This window comes from Amblyomma mixtum, chromosome 2, assembly GCF_055824585.1.
Source record: "Amblyomma mixtum isolate Tamu chromosome 2, ASM5582458v1, whole genome shotgun sequence".
NCBI classification, from domain to species: domain Eukaryota; kingdom Metazoa; phylum Arthropoda; class Arachnida; order Ixodida; family Ixodidae; genus Amblyomma; species Amblyomma mixtum.
In genome coordinates this window covers 294,204,244-294,217,625 of record NC_143013.1, presented here as the reverse complement: position 1 = coordinate 294,217,625, position 13,382 = coordinate 294,204,244, and the positions used below count along the sequence as shown (strand labels likewise).

At 48.8% G+C, this 13,382-nt stretch overlaps 3 protein-coding genes across 3 annotated transcripts in view; all 3 read right to left on the bottom strand.

Annotated features, from left to right (window-relative positions):
- Positions 1 to 13,382, bottom strand: part of LOC149364528 (uncharacterized) — a 180,765-nt gene that overhangs the window by 100,065 nt on the left and 67,318 nt on the right. The window lies entirely within an intron of this gene.
- On the bottom strand, positions 262 to 1,968 carry LOC149364536 (uncharacterized). The gene has a single exon (XM_089570142.1). It carries the CDS (start codon positions 1,966 to 1,968, stop codon positions 262 to 264), a length of 1,707 nt encoding a protein of 568 aa, XP_089426268.1.
- Positions 5,806 to 7,512, bottom strand: LOC149364535 (uncharacterized). Its single transcript, XM_089567513.1, has one exon. It carries the CDS (start codon positions 7,510 to 7,512, stop codon positions 5,806 to 5,808), a length of 1,707 nt encoding a protein of 568 aa, XP_089423639.1.

Sequence of the window (13,382 nt, the reverse complement as noted above, 5' to 3'; positions counted from 1 at the left end):
GACCTTCACTAGTATGCATTCAGAAAAGATACATTGAAGCTAATAAAGAGACGGAAATGGCCAACTGCAAATTGCAGGAAATAAGTGGTATGCCTTGAAAACTTATACCTGAGCGCTGCATGCCGCTGCTCTCAGGCTGAAAGAGGAAGTAAAAGAGAGAAACACTTCGTTCAAGTGAAATGTATTCAGTATGGGAGCTTACGCTCTTGATTGGCGCCGCGCATGACAGTTAGTTGAACGACGATGCATGCGCCACTAAAATTAAGATCGCCAAATTTTAGAACATTCGGCCTCCTTCGTCCGTTCATTGTACTGGCTAGTGAAAAATTTCAGCAACCGGTTCATCGTTTTTAGCCGGCTGAACTTGCCGAACCTGTTTTGCGCCGAGCAGGTGTTGTCGGCATCCTCGTAGTCTAAGTCGAAGACAGTGAGGCCGAACTGCACTTGAGTGTAGCTGGCCTTTACTTGGCAGAGTTTCTCGCACATGGCTTGCTCGTTGTCGTAGACGAAAATGTGTCCGGTCCGGGAGTTGTACGTGCGCATGGCGTAGCTTGCTGGATCGTAAGCCAAATTGTTCGAGTAGGGCGTGGTGCGGCACAGATCCATATGCCTTGAAGGTAGGAGTGGGGGAAGCTTTTGGTCACACTGCGAGAATACCTCCGGCGTAGAGTTGGACAGGAGCTTTGACCAGCGGCCCTTCATGGTCACGGAGAGCGAGAGGTAGGGAGCGTCCGCTTCCGCACCAAAGGCAGCCAGTGCTGCCATAGCGTCGTGGAGGTCATGAATGTTCACATTCGGTTGCTGTGGCTTCGTCAGTAAAGTAGGCGGTGTGACGAAGCACGGTACTCTTTCCCAATCTTCGTATTGCTGGTAGCCGTGAGAAATGAAAAGATCGGGCTTAAAATAGTTCTTGAACTTATTCTTGAAGTAATCGTTCCATAGATGCGTGGAAGATACCGAACCGAGCACAATGATTGAATACAGCCCCTGAGCTCTTATGTCCGTTGCATACAAGCTCAGCTGCCGGAGGACACTGAACACCACATCAGTTACCAGTGTGGCAAAGCTGTAAACGGGGATGTCGATAACGCCGAAATGGAAAACGCCTCGCGCAACCATTGGCTTCAAGAGATCTCTAGCGTCGTCGCGAGTCAATTCGTTTGAAATGACGCTCACGAATCCGTAGTTGAACCCCACGCCGAACTGGGTCTTGCTTCTGTTTCTGCCACTCTGTGCTTTCGCTAAAACTGTTTCCATACTAGAGCTGAACGCGTAGCTTTGGGTCAGCGTGTCACGGCCGTGCTTGTACATAGAGTCATAAAAGATGTAGTCGCACAGGCCATCTTCGGGGAACTTTGTTGTCCTGGTCGTCAGAAGGCCATAGGTGCAGAAAAGGGCTTCATTGAGAGGCCCTGTAGGTTTAGGCGGAATATGGGTTACTGTCGGAGTATTGGTGGCTATCTCTGTAGAAGTCATGGAAGAAGTAGGAACGGTGATGTTGGTACTTGTCGTAGGTGTCATAGACGAAGTTGTAACCCTCACTGACATCGGGGTCGAAGGGTTGGGTGGAGACGGTGCACGGGGCGTAGTCCGCGGAACCATGACCACTTCGACTGACACTGGCTCTGGAACGGGGTGGTCTTGCTCTGACTCGGGAAGGGGAACTTGTTCCTCCACGTCGCCGACGGGGCCATCGTTGTCGTAGGTCTCGAGGTCTACGTCCCCGCTCCTGCCCAGTACTGCCACAAGGATCATAGCCCATGAGATGGTTGCCACCACTGTGAGAATACAGAACGCCAGGAAGACTAGTTCGTTCGAAGGTCTGCCCATTTGCTCGTCGTCGGCTGTTTCGACGCCCTGGCCCGTCGGAGTCAGCGACTGCAGATGCGACTTGCCATCAAGAGAATGCTCCGAGCTGTAGACCTTTGTCTGGGTAGAAAGGAAGGCATCGCTTTTGTCGTTAGCCATGAGCTTGAACAGAGACGTGGCTGTGAACAAAGCTACTTCTTCTTCTTCGAACGTTCCCGAGACTCTGCGGACCAGGAGAGCCGGTGAACGATGGCGATGTGGATGAAATGGCCTCAATGTACCAGACGTTCCATTTCCTTTGATTTCATTTTTATTTCCTTAAAGACCCCCTTTTGATGTTATTACATAAGGGGTGTGGTTAACATAAGTGCATGTAATTTATTTTCATGATGAGAAGTTGGATGCGGCTTTGTCTATGAAGGCGGATGGACAGACGATGGCTACAATTTCGTGGGGAAGGTCGCTCCAGCGACTTGCTGTTTGGAGTAAAAATGACTTCGAAAAGTAATCGTACAAGCATGTTAGCGTGAAAATTTAAACGGATGGCCAGTGCGCTGAGACGTGCGTGATGGAGGTGTGCAGACGTACGCTTCTTGTTTCAGATGGAAATAATAAAATTTGCGAAATACGCAGAAACTGGCGACTTACGTAAAGGCTTGGTAATTTGGACTTGTTGTGATTGGGGGCCCAGCCAGCGGAGAACGGCGAGCCGGGCTGGCGCCATCGGGCTACGCTGACCTTTCGGAAAGCGCTGCTGTTTTTCGGAGAAGACGCAAGGAAAAGCTGGCCTGGGGGTGGCTTCTGGCGACGGCGTCGGCGTGAACAAAGGCTCTAATCCCCTTCGTCGGCGACGCTGAATGCGGCACTGGTGCCGAACTGCGCTCTGCTGTGGACTAGCAGAGGCGACGGCAACGGCGGCGCCAACCCATTGCCCGCGTGCGCCCTGAGCAGCCGACAAAGCGGGGGTGGTCACGACTGCTTTGTCCTTTCCACCGACCTGAAGAGGTCACCGGTGGGAGCCGTCAGCACTCGCGTCTCCCCCGATCAGGATCGTCACTCAGCAGCGAACGACCTTTGGGCCTGGTCGGCAAACCAAACAGTTCGCGACGGCCAGGCGCCAAGTTCCTCCTTGTCAGTGTGTGTGTGTGTGCGGTGTGCGTGGTCACGTGGCGAGGGCGGAGCCTAAGAAGAAGCTAGAGGCCCATTGGACGCTCAACCAGAGATCAGATTCCCTAGCAGGGTTCCTGGGGAATGTGAACTGCATTTAAGCAGCAATCTGTGCTGTGTCACAGAGCTTCTCCCTGATCTCTTGTCAGGAGCTTCTTTTCTGACTTTTGGTCTCATTGCTACTCTGTAAATAATGGAAATAAACCCCCCAAGTTTACCGCTTCTCCTGAAGGCTTCGATCCGCAGTCTGCCCGCTTCATCCTCATGCGGTGAAGTCCCTGGTCCCGACCACCAAGCACATCAGACTGCTCTTTGAGAGATGAGACGGCTTGCGATCTTCTGTTATGCGGATGCGGGCGAATGTAAGATTGTTCCTGATAACGAATTATAGCAGAATTAAAAGTGCGCATTCCTGTTGCTTTTGTTGCGGAATTGATGAGTATGTTGTTTTGGGCGCTTGAGACCGCACTTTGAATCCGCTTTTTACGTGCTTTCAAGTGTTTTCATTTTTGTTTTCTAGCGAAGCATTAACAAGGCGCAAATTATTTATCTTTTCCCCTGGGGTTGCGTGTCCTTTTAGGTTTGTGAAATTTTTTTGAGCCATAGTTTTTGTTTAAACCGCTCATTGGAAATGAATTTTTCATTCCATTTTTTTTCTCCCTTTGTCGACAATTGCCAAAACGAAAGTCACTCGCAATTATTCGTAGGCTCTACGTCACCTTTCAGGTTGCATTCTGAGGTGTTCTGGAGCAAAATTCGCTTGTTAAAAGCGGTCAGACGCGCCGGAAGGCGAAAACGGATGTTGGTACACTGCGCCGTCGCCCATGCGCAGAATAGAAGCTCGTAAATCGGCAAATATAAGATGCTAAAAGCTGCTAGGATGTGAGCCAAGAAATGTTGTCTGGCCAGCAAGTAAAGAGATACATGAAACGGGTCTTGCACTTCATAAAATCACAAGGGTTCCAGAATAAACAGTGCTATGATCTTGAAATTATAATCGCGTTCTCTTAGGATATACGTAGTGCCACGAGGAACATAAGTAAGGATTGCGGCGGGGTACTGACAATGTCGAAACTCGATTTTTTTTTAACATCAGTTTCCTTACGTCCTATGAGTTTTAGAGGGGAGAGCAGCCCTATTTCCGTGTACATTTTTCGAGTGCGAGGCAAATAAACATTGTTATCATCCCCACTTGGACTACGTCTGCCGGAGGACATCTTGCATTTTTTGCACGAAGCGCTCAATGGCTACAGAATTTTGCGGGAAATAAGGTCATGTTATTGTGGGACACTTTGTTATGGTTTCTTCCCTGTTCCCGTGATAATTCCTAACTTGGTTAATTAGGACAAATTATCCGGTCCTATGAAGACTGGAATGATGATATTTCAGAACCACAATCACTCAACGCGTGCTCGAGACGCCACTTGTTAATTTATCGGGTTTATGTGAGCCACTATCAGTCAATTCCTAACCGCAGCAGGTTTTGGCGGAATACTGCGACCGGTAGCAGTGTTGAGGGAGTTTGTGAAGCTTATGCGTGTATGAAGCGCCTCGGGCAACATACGCAACAGGAATCATTGGCTCCGTTTGTATAGTGATGTGACTTTTGAAGGAAGAAAACGCGAGACACACATAGCAAGGATTTCGTCTTTCTTCTCTTCTACTATCGAGCACATTTCTGTGGAAGCAGCACAACTACGTATCATAGCACAGAGTCTAATTAATATTTTGATTATTCTTAGTTTAATTTACGTCTTTGCAACGCAATCGCCGAACTATAATGTCAATACTAAATGAATAGTGCTGAGCATACTAATCCATCTCCACCAGCTTTTTCGCTTGCCATAACTTCTACGTTCGAAATAAATTCTCTGGAGACTAAAATTTAAACCGTTAAGTTGCAACTTGCAGGAACGCTTTAATATATATCGCACTATTACATGTCGTGAAAATGCTTTATTACACATTGCACTACACAGCCTACTTAATATGTAGACAATAGTTAGTTCTTCGCAGGCCTGGATATTGTAGTCGTGGTGTTGTAGTCTGATTTACTGAAATTGTTTACTCAAGACAGGAGTAATTGCATATACTTCAAAATACGCAAGCCGACGCAGCCAATTACCATAAACTGTTCGCTCAGTACGAGTGTATTTTTCTTTTTGCCACGGCAGCCATTTGCGTGGACACCTTGCGAAAGCAACGCTTTAGGCTTTCTAGCTATTGGCTGGGCATCAGAGGCGATAATAGAGTAATTGCAATGTTGTACACCTTTCTTGGATTCCTCGCAGTCTGACAGTTCTTCTTGGTCTGGTGATCGAGCCCGCGACCACCGCTTGCCCAGGACCACAAGACAGGTGGTCGTCCAGGGTTCAGTCCCCTGATCAGTTTTCTCTTCGAGTTTTTCTTCATCTTTGAAACTTCTTAAAAGCTTTGTAGCTTTGCTTTGTAGCCCAGCGGATGCGTTCGGCTCGGTCCTAATCTATAAATACTTCCTTACTGAAATCTACTCCCCATTAGGTGCTTCCCCTAAACATATTAGATAAGCGGCGATTTTCTGGAGGAAACTCGGAGTGCTCATACCTTCACAAGTATGCATTCAGACAAGATACACTGGCGCAAAATGCCACTTGCAGGAAATAAATGGTACGCCTTGAAAACACTCAGCGCTTATATATGACCGCTGCATGTCGCTGCTCATAGGCTGAAAAAGGAAGTAAAAAAGAGAAACGCTTTGTTCAAGTGAAATGTATTCACTGAGAAAGCCTAGGCTCTCGAAGAGCGATACGCATTAGAGTTCGTTGAACGACAATGCATGCGCCACGAACATTAAGATTGCCAGATTTTAGAGCATTCGGCCACTTTCGTCCGATCATTGTACTGCTTGGTGAAAAATTCCAGCAAACGAATCATTGTTTTTAGACGGCTGAACTTTCCAAACCTGTTCAGCGCCGGGCAGGCGTTACCACTATCCTCGTAGTCCAGGTCGAAGACAGCGAGGCCGAACTGCACTTGAGTGTAGTTGGCCTTTGCTTGGCAGAGTTTCTCGCACAGAGATTGCTCGTTGTCGTAGACGAAAATGTGTCCGGTTTGGGAGTTGTAGGTGCGCATTGCGTAGCTGGTTGGATCATACTGGAAATTGCTTGAGTAAGTCGCCGTTCGGCACAGATCCGCATACCTTCCGAGTAGGGATGGCGGAGGTTTCGCCTCACACCCTGAGAGCACATCCGGCGTGGAGTTGGACAGGAGCTCCGACCAGCGGCCTTTCATGGTCACGGAGAGCGAAAGCGCTGGAGCGTCCGCTTCCGCACCAAAGGCAGCCAGGGCTGCCATAGCGTCGTGGAGGTCATGAATGTTCACGTCCGCTTGCGGTGGCTTCGTTAACAAAGTAGGCGGTGTGACGAAGCACGGTACTCTTTGCCAATCTTCGTAAAGCTGGTAGCCGTGAGAAATAAAAACATCGGGCTTAAAAGAGTTCTTGAACTCACTCTTGAAGTAATCATTCCATAAACTCGTGGAAGAGACCGAGCCAAGCACAATGATCGAAGCCAGCCCCTGAGCTCTTATGTCCTGTACATACACGCTCAGCTGCCGGAGGGCACTGAACACCGCATCAGTCACTACTGTCTTGAAGGTGTAAACGGGAATGTCGATAACGCCGAAATGAAAAACGCCTCGCGCAATCATCTGCTTTAACAGATCTCCAGCGACATCTCCCGCAATGTCCCTGGAAAATCTGCTTATGTATCCATTGTTGAACCCCACACCGAACTGAGTGGTGCTTCTGTTTCCGGAAGACTGTGCTTGCTCTAAAACTGTTTTCAGAGCAGTGGTGAATCCATAGCTTTGGGTCAGCGTGTCACGGCCATGCTTGTACATAGAGTCATAGAAGATGTAGTCGCAGAGGCCATCCTTGGGAAACTTTGTGCTCCTAGTCGTCAGCGAGCCATAGGTGCAGAAAAGGGCCTGATTGAGGGGCCTGGGTGGAGCTGGACTACTGGGAACTATGCTGGTAGAAGACGTAGAAGAAGCAACGACAGTGAAGTTTGTGCTTGTGGCTGGTCCTGTTCTTGCTGTCATAGGTGTCCTGGACGCAGTTGTGCTTCTCACTGACATAGGAGTTGAAGGTGTGGGTGGAGTCGGTGCAGGGGACGTGGTCCGCGGAACTCTCACCACTTCGATTGGCACTGGCTGTGGAACGGGGCGAACTTGCTCTGGCTCGGGAAGGGGAACTTGTTCGTCAATGTCGACGACCGGGCCATCGTTGTCGTAGGTCTCGAGGTCTACGTCGCCGGCTCTGTCCAACACTGCCACGAGGATCATAGCCCATGAGATGGTCGCCACCACTGTGAGAATACAAAATGCGAGGATGAGTGATGCATCGGAAGGCCTGCGTACTTGGTCGTCTTCAAGTGACTCGACGTGGAGTTCGCTTAGAGTGGGTGACCGTGGAGTAGGCTTCCCCGAGACGGACCGCTCTGAACTGGCGTCGATTGTCTCGTCAGGCTCCAAGACATCGCTTTCGGGATAAGCCATTAGCTGCAACCACTACGGCGCTCTGAAAGAGGCTACTTCAACTTCTTCTATTTTTCCCGAGTCTCCACGGACCACGAGAACAGGCGAATGATGACGATGGGCCTTCAGTTCACTAAAGCTGATTATACCAAGGAATGAGGATTAGCATTTAAGCGAAAGGCAGATGAAACGGGGCTTGTACTTGAAAAGAACGGCGCACCGTGAACCGAAAAGGCATTTACAACAACGGCAGGAGTGCCAGGATGAATAGTGTCAGGAAGTTCAGCTCCTATTAACGCGACTACGTTAAAGGGACACCAAAGGGAAAAATCCATCAAAAAAAGACGGATAATTTATTCCTCGTTAAGAGCACACCAAGGTTCTTTCTGCGCGGAAAGGTGGCTGCGTTGTTGAGAAAATAGCAGAATAAAGCCCTGAATCTCTTCCAGATCCAAAGCGCCTGCGAAAAATTAACTGCAGCGACGACATTTTTATGACATCGTTTCTATGACGTCAGATGCGCCAATTCCAAAGACCAGAAACGCGGTCGGAGACCGAAAACCGAAAGTATGTTACCGGTGGTCATGGCGAAAAGGTGCGAGTTCAGGCCGCCTCCGCTCCCGACTATTTTATATTTTAGAAGAGGTGTTTCTGCTGCATCACGCCACTGAGGTTCCCGCCTCAGGGTCGCTGGTCCAATTGTGATCAACCGAGCTGCCTTTCTCAACAATGCTTCCAACACGGCATTTCCAACACTGCATTCGGACCACAATCTTCGGAGATGAGGCGTTGCGTATGATCTTCCGAAATCGACCATCGGCGCTTTTGTCTGCGCAAGGACGGGACGCAGTGAGAAGACACCACAGGCGCTCGTGGTGTCTCCTCACTATGTCCCGTCCTTGCGCTGTTTCAAATGTGATCGGCAACCAATAAACAGAAAACGTAACACTTGAGCCGAAGGGTGCCCTGTACCGCTTGTGTGGGATAGTCTGGGTGCCCTAGGGACAGGGATGGTGGTTGTGTCGACTGGACTGTGTCTTTTGGGGCGCTCCTTGCAGGTGGCTGGCGTTGGGAGCCGCTTCCACCAAGGAGGATGGGGGGGGGGGGTGCTATTATGGGAACAATGGGCCAGCCTGTGTGTTTGCCGAAGCAGAAGACACGACATCCGCGCACATGCTGAATTTCAAATTTTCCACTTTCCTTAAGGCGGTCGGGAGGTCCCGCATGTCTACGTTGAAAAGGAAGGATTACAATCCTAGGGCTTATCCTACAAGCCGGGGAATATAATGACACAACAATTAAGAAGCTAGACAATTACACCGCAAAGGTAACTGGGATATTGAGAAGAAACGCCGCCTGAAACTGATGCAGGCCTACATTATGAGCCGCATATGCTACCCTACTCCATTTCTGAACATATCTGAACAATAGGACATATGAGAAACACAAAATAGAAACACGTATCAGGCGATGCGTAAAGAGGGCGCTGCGGCTTCCCATTACGACGTCAACGAACCGCCTCCTCGAAAGGGGGATGGATAATAATTGGACTGAATTGGCGGAAGCAGTGCATATGGCGCAGCTAAAAAGATTGAGCCGAACTAAGACGGGCAGAACCATCCTGATTTGGGTAGGGCTGCAATCCGACAGGGGTGCGAGCGGGAAAACATCGCGAAAAGATACTCGTACCCCCTTTTCCCAAAAACATGCACCCGACCTACAGCAAGGAACGGAGATAAAAAAGGGGCGCAAGCGCTTACGAAGCACATGAAAAATATGAAGCCTGAGGAAGTCGCCTATGTAGACGCTTCTGGTGGAAAGCCGGGGGCGGCAGTCTACACGGCGGTCAACGGCCGTGGCGTACCATTCGCCGCCGCATCCATTAGAAACCGAAACATAGATACAGCTGAGGAAGTTGCAATAGCGCTCGCTTGCGTTGAAACTAAAGCAAACATTATAATTAGCGATAGCAAAACGGCTGTCTGGAATCTGGGCAAGGGAACGGCCTCGAAAGAGGCAAACAAAATTTTAGCAAGTTCGGAATCAAACCGTAAGATTACAATAATCTGGACCCCCGCACATGAATCAGTCCCATGCAATGAGACGACACACGAGTTAGCCCGAGCTCTCTACTTCCTTGTAACCGTAGAGCCACCCGACTGTAGGGGACTGGATGAGCGCGCGCAACCTACACTGAAATCGTCGAGCACTATAGAAATGGAAGCAGGTCTGTGCCACCATCGGACCGAGATTTAAGCAAAAGAGAGGCTGTCGGTTAGCGACGCCCGCAAGTTGGGAACCCAACTACAGTCTGGCTGAACCTCACGCGAATAGACGATAGATCTGATGATAAGTGTAAAATCTGCGGAGAAAGGGGCACTCTTAATCATAAAATCTGGTCATATATAAGATCGTATAAAAACATTAAAAGTAGAAATGCCTGGGAGGCTTTGCTGCGAAGCGAGTTCGTCGCCGAACAGCAAGAAGTCATCCGCCTGGCGACGGACGCCATGAAGAATCACTGTAACTTCGCCTGTCTTTAGTCGCGGAGGCCCCGGCTCCCGCCCCTTGAGCCTGCGCGCCAGGGGCGGAGAGTAGGGGGCCTCCGACATCGGTGCAAAACAAACATTCTTCTTCTTCTTCTTCTTCTTCTTCTTCTTCTTCTTCTTCTTCTTCTTCTTCTTCTTCTTCTTCTTCTTCTTCTTCTTCTTCTTCTTCTTCTTCTTCTTCTTCTTCTTCTTCTTCTTCTTCTTCTTCTTCTTCTTCTTCTTCTTCTTCTTCTTCTTCTTCTTCTTCTTCTTCTTCTTCTTCTTCGTCTGCTTCTTCAGTTTGCTTAGTGTAATGCATGTATTATGTGTAGTTTATTATGGTCTACAGTAAAGTAGAGGAATAGAACAAATCCGCGACAGCGTATTTCGCTGAAAGGGCGCAATGCGCTCGGCCAGCGGGCTGCAAGATACGCACAGATAGCTATAGCTAGATGGATAGAGCGATGTTTGAAGCCATACCATTTCTAGCATACTTCTGGTTGGCAACGCCCCTTTGCGGCAGCCTCTGGCATTTATTGCTCCCAATGCCGCCTCGGTGCTTTCGGTCGGCACATTAATTAGTATATTATAGACACTGTAACCGGAGGATCATTCGGTGTCCCGTGCAGAACCGCCGTGAGCGAAACGTACGGGACCACGCGCATGCGCCCAGATAGGTTTCCACTTGCATTGTCGTCTGCTTGGCTACTCTGACGTGATACGACCGCCGCTGCTGGTCTGTGCCAAAAATAAGCAAGCTTTTTTGTTTTCCTTCTCAATTTTTATTGTCGGTCAACTGTGGTCAGTGACTTCTTTTTCATTTCATCGGATCGTTTAGTAGAACTCTTACGGCTTCCCTAGAAGACCGAACGTTCTAGGAAGGTGGACAAAATGTTTATCCGTATCTTAAAGAGATGTACAACATGGAAGGTGGCATAATTGGCCCACTATGCGACGTAGAAGCACTCCATGCCGCCTTTGTACTTTTGGAAAAGGTGGCACCCTGAGGGATCAGAAATTAAGCTGCAAGCAATGGGGAAAGTACTCGTCCTGAAGTTGTCAGAGGGCACCGCTTTTGCGGCATAGGGGTAAGGACACTTTTCATACTATTAAATGACGCATACGGGGCAACTGATGACACAGCACTGTATGATTCATCCCGCGCGCACATAGATACAAGATAATTTGTTTGTACGCAGCGAAAACCCTTGTCACATTGACCATCACATCGAACTCCTTGAACGCACATAGCAGCCTAGGACAAACCCATCTGCCTTCCCTCTTTCTCGATCACAACTTTAGAGGAGGACGTCATAAGCGCAAGCAACGCGGTCAGAAGGGGTAGCTGTTGATACACTGAAGGCAATGGGATGTCAGGGCAGTACATTTTTTAGTTCTTGCTTCTAAAGTCTACTTTTGGTTTGGTTTGGTTTGGTTTGGTTTATGGGGTTTAACGTCCCAAAGCGACTAAGGCTATGAGAGACGCCGTAGTGGAGGGCTCCGGAAATTTCGACCACCTGGGGTTCTTTTACGTGCACTGACATCGCACAGTACACGGGTCGCTAGAATTTCTCCTCCAAAAAAATTCAGCCGCCGCGGCCGGGATCGAACCCGCGACTTTCGGGTCAGCAGCCGAGCACCATAACCACTGGGCCACCGCGGCGGCTAAAGTGTACTTTTGAGCTTGTCGTTCACTTAAGCCACGCCATGAATAACAAGCGCTCAAAGAGGTTTAACACCATCCGCCAACTGAAAACACACCCTGTACAATGACGCAAAAGATATTCGTTAATTTTCGTGCGGCGCCTTGACGTTAATACTCTCTAAAATTCCGGCTAGAAATCAGGGTTAACCTGGTTATAATGAATTTATTGGGATGCAAGTATAGGGTAAAAGGAAACTAAGGGCTCTAAATATACAGTGCTTTTTAATGCAACAAGTATAAACCTGGTTAAGGCCACTCAGCGAAGGTAACCCGATTTAGTGAGATTGCTCTAGGGTTTCATATTCTTTCAGTTTAAGCTAGCAGGAAGGAAAGAGGTTAGAGGGCCAGTTGGCTCACAGATATATCAAATCAAGAAGAAAGAGCTCAATCTTTCCACCTATAGAATTAGCTTTGGAGGACCATAATTTCGATTTTGTTCGCGAACTGTTTGTTGCCTGAGAAAGCACCGCATACATCTACGCCACTCTTTTCCTAGTGCTTGCCGGTCGACAGGAATATATTACGCGCACGTGGACAAAGTTTGCTTTCTTTCCGAGGAGCACGCCTGGTGGACCGATGCAGTGCGTTTGGCGAGGCATCAACAATCGGATAAAAGGGTGACCGGAAATAACTGCAGCTTTCATCCCGAAACAAAATTTATTTTGCGCCGGACACGTGTGTCTGAAGTCCCATTCGCCCATTCTATTGGCCCTGAATATTGAGCTTGACGGCAGTGCTGTTGCTCTGAACTCTGGTCGGCTGGCGAAACGCCAATGACCACAGGGCAGCGCTGCAGCACCGGTGTCTATGGTAATGACGTAGTTCATATCTGTTTTTGTTTCTACCAGTGAAGTTTCACTGCTTGGCCGACAAAAGACGTTACCGTCAGAGGCGCGTAGAGGTGAGAGCGAAAAAACTAGAAGAATAAGAATGGGCTACAGCGCATTTGGTAGGCTCTCTGAGATCGTGGATGGGGCAGTTTGCGAATATTCCACGAGAAAAAAGCTCTATCTTACCGGTACTTACTTATGGGGAAGGAAGGAAGGAAGGAAGGAAGGAAGGAAGGAAGGAAGGAAGGAAGGAAGGAAGGAAGGAAGGAAGGAAGGAAGGAAGGAAGGAAGGAAGGAAGGAAGGAAGGAAGGAAGGAAGGAAGGAAGGAAGGAAGGAAGGAAGGAAGGAAGGAAGGAAGGAAGGAAGGAAGGAAGGAAGGAAGGAAGGAAGGAAGGAAGGAAGGAAGGAAGGAAGGAAGGAAGGAAGGAAGGAAGGAAGGAAGGAAGGAAGGAAGGAAGGAAGGAAGGAAGGTCAATGAGCCTGGTATCGGTGAAAATTTACTTAAAGCAAGGCGCAGTAACTATCTGGACATTTGAACCGCATGCTGAAGGAAGGGATGAGGGAGGAACTGAAAAAAGGACGAAAGAGAGATTCGCCACATTGGATGCCTCCGGATTAATAATTTGGACCACTCGGGGTTTTAAACCTACACTGACATGGCACAGAACATGGGTGCATTTTGCATTTTGCCTCCATCTAAACTCTGCTGCCGCGGCAACGATTCTACTCCGTGTCCTCGTGCTCTGCACCCGCTCTCCCCACTTGGCCACCTCGACGGGTGCTGCTATCTGTGAGGACCTCGAAGTTAGATAAATTACATAGCTATA